This window comes from Borostomias antarcticus (genome assembly GCF_949987555.1).
Source record: "Borostomias antarcticus genome assembly, chromosome: 8".
NCBI classification, from domain to species: Eukaryota; Metazoa; Chordata; class Actinopteri; order Stomiiformes; family Stomiidae; genus Borostomias; species Borostomias antarcticus.
In genome coordinates, this window is record NC_140241.1 from 5,470,635 (window position 1) to 5,487,457 (window position 16,823).

General features: G+C 50.1%; 1 protein-coding gene across 1 annotated transcript; it reads left to right on the forward strand.

The window, feature by feature from the left end:
* Positions 1 to 1,785: 1,785 nt before the first annotated feature.
* On the forward strand, positions 1,786 to 16,447 carry ankrd28b (ankyrin repeat domain 28b; the record flags this gene model as incomplete). The annotated part of the gene is made up of 28 exons (XM_084441646.1): positions 1,786 to 1,923; positions 5,562 to 5,645; positions 6,280 to 6,358; positions 6,761 to 6,831; positions 8,697 to 8,897; positions 9,128 to 9,215; positions 9,404 to 9,546; positions 9,814 to 10,026; positions 10,214 to 10,292; positions 10,434 to 10,548; positions 10,891 to 10,973; positions 11,280 to 11,343; positions 11,466 to 11,534; positions 11,687 to 11,827; positions 11,948 to 12,059; positions 12,203 to 12,229; positions 12,398 to 12,472; positions 12,669 to 12,870; positions 13,058 to 13,145; positions 13,266 to 13,383; positions 13,572 to 13,791; positions 14,370 to 14,457; positions 14,575 to 14,658; positions 14,804 to 14,949; positions 15,060 to 15,142; positions 15,324 to 15,406; positions 15,849 to 15,940; positions 16,164 to 16,447. Exons 1-28 carry the CDS (start codon positions 1,897 to 1,899, stop codon positions 16,445 to 16,447), a joined length of 3,159 nt encoding a protein of 1,052 aa, XP_084297772.1. The 5' UTR covers positions 1,786 to 1,896.
* Between the last annotated feature and the right edge of the window lie 376 nt (positions 16,448 to 16,823).

The window sequence follows — 16,823 nt, forward strand, 5'->3', positions numbered from 1 at the left end:
ACCGTGGTATATTTTTTGTAAGGGAGTCTTGTTCAAATTCATCAACCATGTGATTCATCTATGAGAAATATAATTTTCAAATAAAGAACTGAATGTCCATTAATGCCTACAGTATGCTGGCCAATTTAAGGGGTTACAGCCTACTAAAATCTTATTCCCTTTATGTTTACAATGGGATTTGGGAGGCTAACATGGAATCTGCCTTCCTCCAGCAGGTGTCAGATCTAGTAACATGGTGTCAAGACAACAACCTGACCCTGAACACAAGACAAAGGAGATGACTGTGGACTTCAGGAGAGGAGGAAAAAGCCCCCCCATCATCATCAACGGGGAGGAAGTGGAGAGGATGAGCCACTTCAAACTCCTAGGGATGCAGATCTCTAATGACCTGACCAGAACACACAACACAGAGGTCATCCTAAAGAAGGCACAACAACGCCTTTACTTTCTGAGGTGCCTGCAGAGATGGGGCATGAGCACACAAACACTTGTGAACTTCTACCGCAACATCATTGAAAATGTCCTGACCTCTCTACAACCAACAAACCAACAGTAGACTGACACTGAAGATACCCCTTGGACAGACACCCCCCCTCCCATACACACACACACACACACACACACTCGTCTGCCTGGACAGTAACCGCCCCGTCGACTCTTCTGTTGTGACAGACCGATCCCTCAGTCCCACTCGCCTGCCCTCACTGACACCCCCATCCTGCGTATGCAGGACTGGAATGAGGAACTGATTACTACTGATAAGATACTGTAAGAACAAGCGATGACAAGAATTCCAATGTAGCCTACCTGTACTTGTTACACATGGCAAATAAACTTTCTATTCTATACTATAATTCTATTCTAAATGCAATAGTATTCTTGAATATGTTTATGGGTAACATATTAACATAATCATAACTGGGCAGAGGAAAGGAACTTTTAATACAGCCAGCTCCAGATGGGCCACCATCAGCAGCTGGATCATTGTGGGATGAGAAGTTGTGGAAAGTTATGGTTCACTTATTGTAACGGTTTTCCAGAAAATATCTGAGGATGCACGGCAAACCATTCTTATTTCTTCTACATTCCATGCCACTTCATTGCCATCTTGTGTCCAAATGTAGTTTTGTTCTTTGATAGAACTTCGGGCCAAGAATTGCGCGTGTGGCCGTAGAATTGCAGTTGTATTACTGGGGAAAACAAAGCTTCAAATGTGTTTACTGTAGAACCATTTGCTGTAGAACCATTCCTCTAGCCTATGAAGTCCGCAGCATAACGGTGCGTTCGTTTGTGGTCGGAGGTGGCAAGTCGCAAGTGGCAAAATACCTACCTCCGACCTGTGTGCATTCGAGCTATATACCATTATATCACATTTACCTAGTTATATCTATATACCATTATATCACAGTAACCTAGTTATATCTAGTGCATTCGAGCAACTGGGGGCTGAGAAACATATCCGAATTTGCGACGAGGAAGTGCGAGTTCATGCTGTGTTTTATTTAATAATTCCTAGTAGCAAGTCGCAATTTGCCACCTCCCAGTTATAAACGAACGCACCATGAATCCTGTGGTTACTTGACTGTGCTGTCTCGCACGCTCAACCAGGCTGTAGAGCTGTCAGTGCAGCATGCGATCAACCACTAGCGAACCGTGTTAGTGTCTTCCAGGCGCTCTTCAGCCAATGAAATCGCACCTCTCTGGTATGTCAAGTACGATGGCGGTAATGTTATGGAGTTTCCCCTGCTTCATCCCCGTCGCTGGAAAACAGATAGCTAGCCAGGCCTCGTAGGAGCCAACTGGCAACAAATAAACGAGTATTTAACGCATAGCTACATTAAAAGGACGACGAACATTACTTTTGCTCTGCATGAGAACATTTAAATCCCTTGAAATATGGTGGTTCTCAAAATCCGAGACCAGGTAAGTCCGAACTGTGCCCGAAGCCTGCTAACGTTAGCCGATCTCAACAAGGGAATGTGCGACGACTGTAGTGTGGCTAACCTTAGCTAGCTAGCACTAGCTAACGACCCTCCACAGTGGGGGCTATCGTTAGGCACCTTCATCTGGTTAGCTAGCGTTACCGATTGTCGATCTAGCCATCAGCGAGCCAGTTGCACAACGTTAGTGGAATGTAGTACTTAACTAGTTCTACCAGCTAAGCTACTATTCATCAAGGTCATGTTATTATTATGTGTCTGTGTCTATTGATCTAGCTAACGTTCACGTTTGCTATCTACGTAGCTACAGCTAGATCTTAATAAAGCTAACGTTCACTTTTATCTATCCAGGTGTGGTTCTAACCAGTCTTAGGTTAACAGCTGTTAACTAGCTAGCTAGCTGTGAGCTTCAGTTCAATGTTAACGTCAGCTAGCAAGCGAGGAAGCCCCATCCTTGAACAATAAATACTTTCTTAAATCTAGCAAATGTTAGTTGGCACTAGTAAACACAGCCAGGTAATTGTTGGAATAGTAACTTAGACCGTAACGTTAATGTGGTGTAAAGCAGCTGACTCCCGAGTTAGCAAAAATGCAAAAGTGTTGCCTTATCTTTATTATGAGAACATGTAGCCTAGACCTTTAGTTAGCTGGCTACTGTAGAAAGCAGTTACAGATGCCATATATCCATTGTCTTTCTTACATGTTAGTGCAATCTAGTTAGGAGCTAATAAGCAAAACCATGATGCCTCACAACATCTTAAGAGTTCTTATTCATTGTGCTTTGCCTTAATCTAGTCACATCTACATCTAATGCATGAAAGATCATGTGCTCCAGACTCCAAGACAGGCCCAGCAGTTGCCAAAGAGCTGTGTCCATGGTGATGGTATTAACCAGGCTGGTTTGAGGTACAGCCTGGGTACAGACCTTTCAATCCGCCCACTGAGTTTGTAATGAGCTGACTGACAATTCTGTCAGATATCAGGCTACGGTCCTGCTTGAAAGCCAAAGACAATCTTGAAGCAGGGCTAGACCTCAAATAACAAAATGTAGCCTTGTCTTACTACCCTTATCTCTAGGGGTACAGAGATCCTTTAACTGGAAGATTCTCTCAGCACAACAAGCCCTTAATTGTTCACCTCAATTGTAGCCTGTGGATATTTAGTGCATTTTGATAGCAGAACGGGGCGACTTAGTGACTCTGAATGGATGTTTTATTCGAACATTCTTTTCAAAGGACAGTGAAAGCTCTGTGTTGTAGCCTGCACTTGGCTCCCTAGATAGCAGCCTTTCTATTGGATGTTTATGAGTAATCCTTACCACTTGCGATTCGATTTGACATAGCATTCGCTTAGGGTCTTCGCAGATCTCATTTTTCTACAATGCATCATCATGTATTCTACCTGTCATCATGTCTATTTCCCATTGGGAAGCAGGCCTACTGAAAGAATGCACATCCAGCCTAGCTACATGTTGATTGATTGTTTAATTTGCATATTTGTTTTTCAAATGATAGCTTGTTTGTCTAGGGTAGCGCTACATCTGGAATGTTATGTGAAGAACCTGGCCTAGTATGAGTTTAGTCAGTCAGAGTCAGTCAGTCAGTAAGTCAGTCAAGTGGGTCATGGTGACCACTGACCATGCATTTCACTGCACTTGAGTAGCTAAGTAAAACAGAAATAAGACTTTTCCTGTGGCTCAGTGGTGAGTGAATGCTTCTCTCAAAAATCAGGGAGCTTGTAGCATTCAGTAGACTGACTGATTGGCTGCCCAGTTAAGTTGAAAAATTCAACAAATATTGAAACTTGGACTGTGGTATACTAGAGTATTATTGACATATTTAGGATAGCTTTTTCTGATCTACAGTATAGGCCACAATTATAAATATAGCCTGTATTTTTCAGTCTGTGTGCAGTAGACTGACTCCTGGGTACTTTTCCCCCTTGTCTTCTACAATATTGTAGAGCCATAGCAGCGAGGGAGCTTTGCTCTCAAGGCGAAGGCCCCGTGGAGAGCTGCTGAAACAGCAGGAGGAGCAGGCAACATTAGCTTAATTAGCTGGGCTCGTGTTCAGTAGATGCGCAGCCCAGAGGAACACATGTCCTATGTGGTTTGCACATTTATGTGGCTGCTTGCAGGAAGAAAAAAAGTTCCGCTCATTGCATCACTTTGAATGGAACTTGACTATGAGGAAATTAAGCCTCGCAGAGAGGAAGTACTAAAGTACAACTGTAAGATAGACGGGAGGTTGTTTTTACCTGCCTATTCTCTAACCCTCCGGCATCGTGGCGGAAGTCAACAAGGAGTTAAATATTTTGTGGCAAGGCTGGAATGTTCCATCTGGCTATTCCATGGGCAAGCAGTCAGAGCCTCTGGAAGGGATCCCCTACCCGCAGGGTGCTCTTCATGCCAGCCTCCGCCCATTGGCAATGGAGACCAGCATGATCAGAGTCTCGGCCTCCACTGACGGTGTGTTATTGTGGGGCTGGCATGGCCTGGAGCATCAAGAGGTGTTAACAGAGGTGTCAAATGCACCTGTAGTTGGCCAAACTCCTAAAAAGTCTTTTGTGATAATGCGGGGTTTACATGGCCTGGAGCATCCAAGCATTATCAAAGATGTCAACGTAATGGACCTGCAGGTAGCAGTAGGCCAAACTGTTTAATTGCCTCAAGTCTTTTGAGAGGACGTCATCAGGCAAAAGTCTATTTTATTTATAGTTTATTTGTTTGCCATGGTTGAGGACTGAAATCTATAGCGCTCCTTCTACTTTTAGTCGGTTTATCTTATACTTCTATGGAGGGTAGGCTAAGTGAGGACAGGAAATAAGGTCATGTTAACTGCCCTTGTAAAACAAGTCTGTTTCCTCAGTTCTTCACTTGGTGGTGTTGGAAGAGTCCTGAGTAGGAGGAGCATGTCAAATATTATTACCTAGAAATGTTTGTACAGGAATGTCATGCTCTACCAACGAACAAAGTTTGTTGAAGGAACTTTGCAGTACTACATTCTGTTTCTTGTGCAACCTTCAAAATTCTCTCTCCGTCATGGACGGCCTTTTTGAAGGAGGGCAGCTTGAAAAGAGTGTTTCTCATCAGAGGGGTCTGCTAAGAGATTATGGCATGGATGTTGTCTTTTTTGAGGAAACGGAAGGTGGAATTCTGCTGTCAGAGAAAAGGGTGTAGTTGTCAGAGAAAAGGGTGTAGTTGTCTAAAGGCTGCTGGGTGTCTGTCAGCCTTCTCCGTCCACTCCAGTCAAATGAGTCGTGTGTGTGTGTGTCGTAATCCTTGAAGAAGAGGGCCGAGATGCCTCTTCACCCTCAGGGGAACCCGCATCTGCTATCTGTTTCACAGGGAATGACAACTGACCACAGGTTTGCCTCAGTGTTGGGTTTTCCAAATTTCTCAGCGATTAGCGAATAGCCCAACGCCGTGCGTTGTCCCTCGAGACCGTGGCGAGATACAAACTAGACCTTGGAATTCACTTTTGATCCGTCAGATGTTGCATTGCATTTCCAAACCCGTTTTAAATGCAAAGCGAAGCAAGAAAACGAGCGTCGGTCCAGCTTGTTAGCATTGAAATAACGTACCGTAGCACTATCACTGAATCTGCTCTGCTTCCATTCCAGCCTGCTCTGCTGAAAGCGATATTCAATGTGGACCCGGATGAAGTGCGCTCCCTCATATTTAAGAAGGAGGATGTGAATGTGCAGGTAATCCTGGAAGCAGCCAGCTAACCCCCCCCCCCCCACGTTTCCTCCCATTATCCCACCAGGATTCAAGATCCACTCTCCTTTCATGCTCTTGTTTGCCTAACAGTCCAAGACAAAACCCCTGTGACAGGCGAGGCTGTAGAAATGGTTTGAGCCTTGTTACAGACAAGTCATTCAATATCAAAGTCTCAGATGTTTGACAATTTGTATTAGTATCAGCTTACACCCCGCTCTGTAATTCATTCTCCGGACGTTAACGTGGTGGCCTTCTACTTATTTTATAGCATTCCAGGGTGTTATTCCTCAAGGGGAGATGATATTTGTTTTCAAAATAAGGCTGGTTGAAACTTGTCTGAATGTCTTTGGCCTGTTAAAACGGTTTGCTCCGTGGCCCACTTGGTATCGCATAACATTGGCATCAAATCTTGAAGCTATAAGCTTTTGTAATGATTGTCATTGTACCACCGTTATGTTGCTAATGTGTAAATAATCACATGAACATTGGCATCAATCAGAAACAGCCCATAACAGAGCGCTCTTGTATCAGCGGAAGTGTGAATGGCGAGAATAGGAAACAGCTGCAGCTTTCCTCTCTTCTCTGAGCTCGTTTTGTGTTTGTGGCTCTGGTCTACAGGACAATGAGAAGCGGACGCCGCTGCACGCTGCTGCCTATCTGGGAGATGCTGAAATAATAGAACTGCTCATTCTATCTGGTGAGTTTTGGTTCACGAAGACAGTTGCTGGAACATTTGGGGCCCTATATTCAGTAAAATATAATAGTAACATTATTATAGAGTAATATTGGTCAAATTGGAGCAAACCGTAATACCGAGAATACTTTTGTTGAATATAATGCATTATATTCAACAAAATCTTTATAATGAATAGTATTTTCTCATTCATTATTCTCATTTAGTTCCATTACAAGCATTGCATTATGTCCACTCACATTAGACATTAGAGACCATTACTCCTGCTCCTCTGTGGCTGTCTGTGTCCCAGAATAGCTCTCTCTAAGTGGATTAATTCACTTGCACTCTTTTGATATGTTGCATTATCAAGTGTTGTGGCTCTGAACCGAAGTGTCCTGATAGGCCGTGTCCCCTGTCCTCCAGGAGCCAGAGTCAACGCCAAAGACAGCAAGTGGCTCACCCCTCTGCACCGGGCGGTGGCCTCCTGTAGTGAGGTACCTCCCACACACTCCCACGTCTCTCTCTCTCTCTCTCTCTCTCTCTCTCTCTCTCCCTCTCCCTCTCTCTCCCTGTAGTGAGGTACATGGACCGCCTCCCACACACTCCCACGTCTCTCTCTCTCTCTCTCTCTCTCTCTCTCTCTCACTCTCTCTCTCTCTGTAGTGAGGTACATGGACCGCCTCCCACACACTCCCACGTCTCTCTCTCTCTCTCTCTCTCTCTCTCTCTCTCTCTCTTTCTCGCTCTCTCTCTCTGTAGTGAGGTACATGGACCGCCTCCCACACACTTCCACGTCTCTCTCTCCCTCTCTCTCTATTTATATAAATGTATATAAATAGTGGTGGTATACATATACACACAGAGTTTCCCACACACTTCAACGTCTCTCTCTGTATCTCTCTCTCTCTCTCTCTCTCTCTATATATATATATATTTATATACATGTATATAAATAGTGCTAGTATACATATACACACAGTGTTTCCCACAGATAGCCTTTACTTGGGTGGGCCGCCCAGGTATATTTTGTGACCCGTTTTAGAACAACAACAAAAAAGAATTTAGAGGGAACGACGCCATCTGTGATCAATGAACTAGTCTAGTGAACTATCTCCCCTTGCTCTACCCACTCCCCTCTCGCGTTACCCCTCTACTGACAACCGCACACGCCCTGCAGAGATCAGAGAGACACAGACGCCTCCTCTCCAGCAACACAAACATAGTTCTGCTTCTGGGCTGTTGCTAGTGTCACTCATGACGTCACTACCTAGTATTCACTTTCTCAGCAGCTAGCAACTACATCAAGCACAACAACAGCTAATCCATAGGCTGTAGGCCATGTTGCTATGCTTACGTAGCTAAGTTAGACAACTACTAAGCTGTATGTGGTAGCATAACGTGACTGTTTCTATATTTCTAGTAGGCCTGAAGATGCATGTTCCAGAACAGTATCGCTGATCGCACTGTTTGTTTATTATTAGAATAAATCAACTTAAATGGGAATCCTGGTCTGTGATCCCTTTAGCCATGAATGATACTGTTCTGCTTGTTGGCTGTGTAACATAATGTATCAACTTAACAGTTGTCAAAACCAAATGTCAACAAACTGGTTACGCTAGTTAGTGTTGCCAAATAAATGTTAAGCTTGTTTGATACGTTATTTGACAGTCGGACATGTTTTTTTACCAACTGTTAACACTACAATGTAGTAAACAAGTTACTTTATGTAGCTAGCTAGAGGTATTGCCCCACAAATCATTTTACAGCTTAGTTTAGGAGTAACAATGATCTGTCTGGCATAAGGTTGCATCATGTGCGTGCAGTTGATGTGGTCAATGTGTGTTGATTGAAATGAATGACATTTTCCATGCTGTTGCAGAATAAACCATTGACTAGTGATACACGCTGGCATCGTGATTGACCTTGAACACAATGCAAGAAAAACACTATTACCACTTTTCTTTTATATATATGTAAATACATTTCACAATAAATTGAGGCATACAAATTCACCAGAATTCAGGAAATGAAGTGTTTGACGTTCAAAATGTCATGGGAGAGGAACCAGAGACCCCCCCCCCCCCCCCCCCCGCTGCTTAATGCCCCCCCCCAATGCTGCTACTGTACCACCACAAGTATATTTAAGACCTGTGGGAAACACTGTGTATTCTCCATCTTCCTCTGTCTCAATCTTCTCTCTCTCTCTCTCTCTCTCTCTCTCTCTCTCTCTCTCTCTCTCTGTCTCTCTGTCTCTCTCTCTCTCTCTCTCTCTCTCTCTCACACACACACACACGCACAGACACACACACTGCAGAATCAGCACGCAGCCTTTAAACCATCGCCCGCCGTCTCCCCTCAGGAGGCCGTCCAGGTGCTGCTCAAGCACTCGGCGGACGTCAACGCGCGGGACAAGAACTGGCAGACGCCCATCCACATCGCCGCCGCCAACAAGGCCGTCCGCTGCGCCGAGGCCCTGGTCCCCCTGCTCAGCAACGTCAACGTGTCGGACCGGGCCGGACGCACGGCGCTGCACCACGCGGCCTTCAGCGGTCACCTAGAGGTCAGCATCGCCCCCCCCTGGACACCCGCTGCTCCCCTCGCCTACCTAGACACGCTCGACCGGTCGGTTATCTGCTCTGTCTGTTGCTGAATACAGTTTTTAAACGGGGCGCACTCGGCCCAGTCTGGCTGTGAGTGGGGTATGTTGTGCCGGGGATAGAGAGCGGCCCGCCGGGCCTGTGGTTCTGTGGGCTACGGGCCTCTGAGCTCCTGTGTGTCTCCCGCTGTCAGATGGTGAGGCTGCTACTGTCCAGAGGAGCCAACATCAACGCCTTCGACAAGAAGGACCGCCGCGCCATCCACTGGGCCGCTTACATGGGTAAGGGAGAGCGCCGTGGCCGTTTACGTTCTGGCCGATGTCGGGGGGGCTCCCTCGTCCCCCTACGGACGAATGGGTCAGTGTGTTCCCTTTCGCCCGGCAGCTTAGCCGTACACACCGAGTCTGGTTTTTTTGGGTGTTATCTTGGAAAGCGATCCAACCGACCCCCCTCTCGCTGCTTGCTTCAGGGCACATCGAGGTGGTGAAAATCCTGGCGTCTCACGGAGCCGAGGTGTCCTGCAAAGACAAGAAGGCGTACACCCCCCTGCACGCCGCCGCCTCCAGCGGGATGATCAGCGTGGTCAAATACCTCCTGGACCTGGGGGTGGATGTGAGTTCACCAGCAGCTCAGCGCGCCGCAGCCACTGTTGATTGATTGGCCCGCTGTTGGCTGATGGCCCCTCCCCCCTTTACTGTAGGAGAAAACATCGCCGCGACTAAAAACTAACGGGGTGGAAAATGATTTCCTGTCTTATGCGTGTAGAGGAGTGACAGCCGGAGGTCGAGGCCAACGTGCGGTCAGTTTAGTCCGGTCCGGCGGTCTATAACGACGGAGTGACCGCTAACACCCCCCCCCACCCCCCCTGTCTGTGTCCAGATCAATGAGCCCAACGCGTACGGGAACACGGCGCTGCACGTGGCGTGCTACAACGGGCAGGACGTGGTGGTGAACGAGCTGATCGAGTGCGGCGCCAACGTCAACCAGGTGAACGAGAAGGGCTTCGCGCCGCTCCACTTCACCGCCGCCTCGCGCCAGGGGGCGCTCTGCCTGGAGCTGCTGGTGGGCAACGGGGCCGACGTCAACATCAAGGTGAGGACGGCGGTGAAGGGGTCGCTCCTCTAAGCCGGACCCCCGACTACGTGGCATCGTAGCACGGCCCTTAGACTCAAGTGTTTTGCCACTCGACAGACTGCAGCGTACGAACCAGTCTTTGATGTCTGAACCAGTCTTTGATGTCTGAACCAGTCTTTGATGTCCCCACCCCCCCCCCAACCAGAGTAAAGACGGAAAGACCCCCCTCCACATGACGGCCATCCACGGACGCTTCTCCCGTTCCCAGGCCATCATCCAGAACGGTGAGCTCATCCGCACTTCACATCATAACAGAAACGGCGCTTTCAGACAGTACCTAGCTCCCCTCCAGCGTCACATGCTTCCCCGCCCAGCATCCACAGTCCGAGCGAGCAACAAAGGGTCGGTTGTTTTGATTTCCGCAGGCGCCAAGATCGACTGTGAAGACAAGAACGGGAACACACCCCTGCACATCGCGGCTCGATACGGACACGAGCTTCTCATCAACACTCTCATCACCAACGGAGCCGACACAGCTAAGTGCGTGCCCCCCCACCCCACCCCACCTCCTCGACCTCCCCCCCCCACCTTGTTAAAGCTGCAAGTAGCTTTGCATGCATATACATGACTATAGCTTTTCCTTAATTGAATTTAGACCTGGAGTCAATTCAGCAATGAAGGCTATAAGTGGAAGTGTATAACGACACGCAGAGATGGGTTGAGGACGCCGAGAGGCCCGGCCTATCAGCGTTCGGCGATCGCAGCCCCCGTATTAAAGTCTGGCGCTTCAACTCACCCGGGGCCTCCCAGACCTCCTCGTATCCACGTCCTGTCACTGTCCCCAGTCGACTGTCTTCTAATTTCGGTCTTGGCCCGTTGCAGACGAGGAGTCCACGGCATGTTCCCCCTGCACCTGGCTGCCCTCAGCGGCTTCTCTGACTGCTGCCGGAAGCTTCTGTCGTCAGGTGAGCGCCTGGAGCAGCTGTGTGCACATGGAACACTCACATACAACACTTTCATGATTAGATATTAGATAGACATACCACAGCAGACTTGGACTTCTGCTAGTTTGTGTTTTATTTCAACAAACGGGAAAGTATGGAACAGGTTCTACAGACATACATTCGCTCAAACTCTCGGGAGTGGTTGTTGAAATGGCCTTTACCTGACACGGTGCCCGCGGACACCCCGAGTGATGGATGACTGTGACCCTTCGGTGAACCCACACTAGGTGGGTCGTATAGCGCTCATAATCTGCTCCTCTGACGCAGGCTTTGATATAGACACCCCTGATGATTTTGGAAGGACCTGTTTACATGCGGCAGCAGCTGGAGGGTGAGTGGAGAAGTTCCTCTCCCCTGCCGTCTCCCAGTAGACCCCGTGATCTGGAAAGATCTCATTTACACGTTCGCCCTCCTAGATTTACAAATCGCAATTTAGTTTTTCTTACCCCCCAGGAACCTGGAATGCCTCAATCTTCTGCTCAACACTGGGGCTGACTTCAACAGGAAGGACAGCTTCGGAAGGTCTGTAACATCAAACTGCTCTTTACCGTTCTCATCATAAGCTTCGTCGAAAGTGAAAAACCTTCAACCTTCAACCCTAAAACCCGTCGACTAAGAGTCCCAGAACGGAGCGCGATGAATGACCCTCTGAGTGCGTTTGATTCCTCCTCCAGGACCCCCCTGCATTACGCTGCCGCCAACTGTAACTACCAGTGCCTGTTCGCCCTGGTGGGCTCCGGGGCCAGCGTGAACGACCTGGACGAGAGGGGCTGCACGCCGCTCCACTACGCCGCCGCCTCAGACACCGACGGAAAGTACGTCCTCGTCCGTACGCTAGCCGCAGAGTCCTCCGCGCCGCGCCCGGACACGCCGGAGGTGCCTTCCGCGTACCTCGCCGGTCGACGCGCGGCTAAAGTCTATGCCGGTCTCCGCAGGTGCCTGGAATACTTGCTGAGGAACGACGCCAACCCAGGGATCCGGGACAATCAGGGCTACAACGCAGTGCACTACGCTTCGGCCTACGGACACCGCCTCTGTCTGGAGCTGGTGAGAACTGCACCCCCGGAGCGGGGGGCGCCACGTCCGTCCACAGCCGGGTCACATCAGTAGGATCGTGACGACCGTTTGTGATCCTTACCAGTTGTGTTCAGTGCGTTAACGTCGGTTACGTTTGATTTTGTCTTTTTCAGATCGCAAGTGAAACGCCTCTAGACGTGGTGAGTGACGATTCAAGGCAGCCGACCCCTTTTCCCCCTCGTTGTTACAGAATGTCGGTCTGTTTGCTTGTGTCGTGTGTAAAAGCCTCACTCCCGCCTGTTGAGTTATCCCCAGTCCCGTTCTGAATTGATGTTAGAATTCACTAGTCTAACGCCTTCTCACCTCAGCTAATGGAAACCTCAGGGACAGATATCCTGAACGACTCCGATGTCAGAGCTCCAATCAGCCCGCTACACCTCGCTGTGAGTGATACCGGAATGTTCTGTATTGTAATTAGACGCCTTTGTCTGTTTGACATGGATCCCCCACACTAAATAACGGATCAGTATTTTGAACATTGTGTTTTTCTGTTTTATATAGACCCCCCACACTCGCTAACGATCAATATTTACTTTTTTCAGCAAATGCGTCAATCTTTTTTGGGGGATTTCTTTTCAGGCATACCATGGCCACCACCACGCAATGGAGGTCCTGGTGCAGTCTCTGCTCGATCTGGACGTGAGGAACAGCCAGGGGCGCACGCCTCTGGACCTGGCCGCCTTCAAGGGCCACGTGGAGTGCGTGGACGTGCTCATCAACCAGGGGGCCTCCATCCTGGTCAAAGACTACGCCCTGAAGAGGACCCCCATCCACGCCGCAGGTACGCACGGCGGGCCCCGAGCCCCCGGGGGGCAGGAGCGCCGCTCCGTTTTAGACCCGGCGCCGCGGCGTACCCCCCCCCCCCCCCCCCGTACGACCGCTCCAGGGGGCGACGGGTGTTCATGCGAAGGTACTGAACCCGTTCCTCTGTGCTCTCTCTCTCTCTCTCTCTCTTCTACCTCCTCCAGCCACAAACGGCCATTCTGAGTGTTTGCGTTTGCTGATCGGTAACGCTGACCTGCAGAGCGCCGTGGACATCCAGGACGGGAACGGACAGTAAGGGAGGCGCTTCCAAAAAAAAAAGGATTTAGGAAGTTCAGAAATGTTCTACTCAATGGTATTATTGTTATTATTAATGGTATTATTGTTGTTATTGTTATTTTTGTGTGTTTTCAGAACCCCACTGATGCTGTCGGTGCTGAGCGGACACACAGACTGTGTTTACTCTCTGCTCAATAAGGGAGCCAACGTTGAAGCCAAAGACAAGTGGGGCAGGACCGCTCTACACAGAGGAGTAAGGAGGAGACCTCGCGGCTTAACACTGACACACACACACACACACACACACACACACAAAACACACGCTGTGCTCTCTGGAAACAAGACTACCATTTGATCAGCATGAAAGTATATTAAGCCTGCTGAAAAAACTGTGTGCGTGTGTGCGTGTGTGTGTGTGCGCGTGTGCGTGTGTCCCCTCAGGCAGTGACGGGTCATGAGGAGTGTGTGGAGGCCCTGCTCCAGCACAGCGCCAGCTTCGTGGTGCGGGACTGTAAGGGCCGGACCCCCGTCCACCTGGCAGCGGCGTGCGGACACATCGGGGTGCTCGGGGGTCTCCTCCACGCCGCCCAGTCAGTGGAGACCCTCCCCGTCATCACGGACAACCAGGGCTACACCCCCCTGCACTGGGCCTGCTACAACGGTACGGTACTGGGACGTCGTTACCGCCGCCCCGGCGACAGTGTTTTCGGCGGTTCGTTTGTTTGTCCGTCCGTTAGCAGGAGTACGCATAAAACTACCAGACCGATTTTCATGAAACTCGGTGGTGGGGTGTAGCATGAGACAACTTAGAAACCATTAAATTTTGGAGCAGATCCTAATCACGGAGCAGGTCCACGAGCCGCCCAAACATGGCTGACCATTCACCTCCATTCATTTTTTGGACTTTCATTGTCAGTGGGGGGGATTGAAACGACACAGGAAGGTCACAGAGACACAGGGTTTGGACCGGCATAAAGCTCTCGACCTAACGAACGCAGCAATACCAAACACGTCCCGCTCGCACACACGTGGGCGTACAGAGCCACGGAATGCGTTCACGGGCGGAGGTCTGTGCTCTCTGAGCGCCATTTCTAGTCAGAAACAGGCCGTGTTGTATTCGAACCGTGGTGGTTTTATGGCCACCGTCCCACGGGGTCCACACACAGTGACGAGAACATTCCTCGCTCGAAGCCTGGAGTCTGCGCGGGGCTCATCTGGGCATGTGTGCTCTCTCCGCAGGTCATGACACGTGCGTGGAAGTGCTGCTGGAGCAGGAGGTTTTCCAGAAGACCGAGGGCAACTCCTTCAGCCCCCTCCACTGTGCCGTGTAAGAGCCCCGCCCTCACGCCCCTCCTCGCACGCTAACCACGCCCATCTCACGCCGCCAGTGTGGGCGGAGCCGCGATGTCAGGCTGACCTTGTTTTTTTTCCTCTTCCTCTCCAGGATTAATGACAACGAAGGAGCGGCCGAGATGCTGATCGACACGCTGGGTCCCGCCATCGTCAACGCCACGGACACGAAGAACAGGTAGCTACGGTCGCCGCGTGAGCGCTCCTCACGCCGGGCGATACAATTCCGCGTTATCCAAACTTTTTAAAAGCGACAGCAGTGTTTCGCCGGAGACGACATCATCATTTGAGTCACCGTCTCCGCCCCCACCCCCCCTGTCCAGGACGCCGCTCCACGCTGCGTCCTTCACCGACCACGTGGAGTGTCTCCAGCTGCTGCTGAGCCACAACGCCCAGGTCAACAGCGCCGACGCCACGGGGAAGACCCCGCTCATGATGGCCGCCGAGAACGGCCAGACCAACGCCGTCGGTACGGACCCGCCTCCGCCTGTTCACAGCGGAGTGAACGTCAAGAGCGTCGCCGAACGGGGTTTTTTCGTGATTCAGACGTGACCCTGTTGTGTTTCCTGTCCCTCTCAGAGGTGCTGGTGAGCAGCGCGAAAGCAGACCTCACGCTGCAGGACGCAGTGAAGAACACCGCCCTTCACCTGGCCTGCAGTAAGGTGAGCATCTCCACGTCCGAGTACGAGGAGCCGGTGTCTCCGCCCCTCTCTCACGGGGGTCTCTGAGGGGGACTTACACGTAGTGGGAAACGCGCTGATGTCTTCTGGTCCAAGTTGTCGAAGTGATGTTTTCAGCGTCGTACTGTATATCTGTCTGATGTGATTTTGCATTCTTTCAAAGGGGCATGAAACCAGTGCCTTGTTGATATTGGAGAAGGTTTCAGACAGGAACCTCATCAACTCAACTAACGCAGCCTTACAGACGTATGTATCGTTATACTGCACTGCATTTGTTTATATAATATATATATATATATGCATACACTGCTCAAAGAAATTAAGGGAACGCCAGTCATCAATCATCATGGCGGATCTCCATGAACAAAATAACCAAGTCAAATCTTTATTGATTACATTGTGTAATTTGCTAAAAACAAAACGGTCAATGGAAACCAAAATCATTAACCCATTGAGGGCTGGATGTGATTAAGTGTGAGGAAGTGTTCCCTTAAATATTTTGAGCAGTATATATATATATATATATATATCTATCATTGAGGGCCGGCCCTCATTTGCAACGATGTCAAATAAAATTTTTCACTCACTGTCTCACCTTACCTCAGTGCGTGAGGTGAATGACGTACGAGGGCGCTCTCATTTGGCTGTGGCGAATGTACACGCCATTCTTGTGTTTGTTTCTCACCAGACCCTTACACGTAGCAGCTAGGAACGGCCTGACCGTGGTGGTGCAGGAGCTGCTAGCGAAGGGCGCCAGCGTGCTGGCTGTCGACGAGAACGGTACGATCCAGGATTATGTTCACACAGCGTCACGTCAACACAGTATTATGTTAACGCGGCATTATGTTAACACAGCGTTTACACCAGCAAGTAGTATTTAACACTAGCGAGCTCTAAATGCTTTCTCTTCGCGGCCGCCGTAATGCGGCTGCACCCCCGAAGCCGTAACCGGAAAGCGTGTAGTCATGTGACGTGTCCCCCCCCCCCCCCCCCCTTCCTCCAGGTTACACGCCTGCCTTGGCCTGCGCCCCGAACAAAGACGTGGCCGACTGCCTGGCCCTCATCCTGGCCACCATGATGCCCGTGTCCCCCTGCACCCCCGCCCCCAGCCTCCCCTTCAGTGCCATTAACCACTACACCACCAGCCCCTCCAAGAGCGTGACCTTCGACAGCCTCCCCGCGCTGCGCGCCGAGCACAGCTCCTACTGCAGCTTCAACAACATCGGCCGCCACGACGGCTTCTACAAGGACGAGGAGCTGAACGACTCCGACTCGGAGACGTACTGAGGAGGGGGGGTCCGAGGGGGGCAGGCTGCACTGTGGGGGGGGGGAGGCCACACACACACACACGTACACACACACACACACACGCCGTGTCTTAAATCACCACAGCCAGCTTGGAAGGGCAGAAGACGAGACGAGATCACACAGGAGCCTTAAAGAGTCCCGTAGAAGACAGAGAGAGAGAGAGGGGGGAGAGAGGTGCATCAGGCTGGCCTACACTCATCCTGACCTTCACCGGTTGTCCTCCCGGCAGATACTGGACTTGAGCGTAACTGCTGCTTTGCTAACCCGTTTAGGTCTTCAACAGTACAAACTGTACCGGTGTAGGGCGGACAGCGATCTCATTCAGCAATAACACGTTGTAGAGGGATAGTAGCGC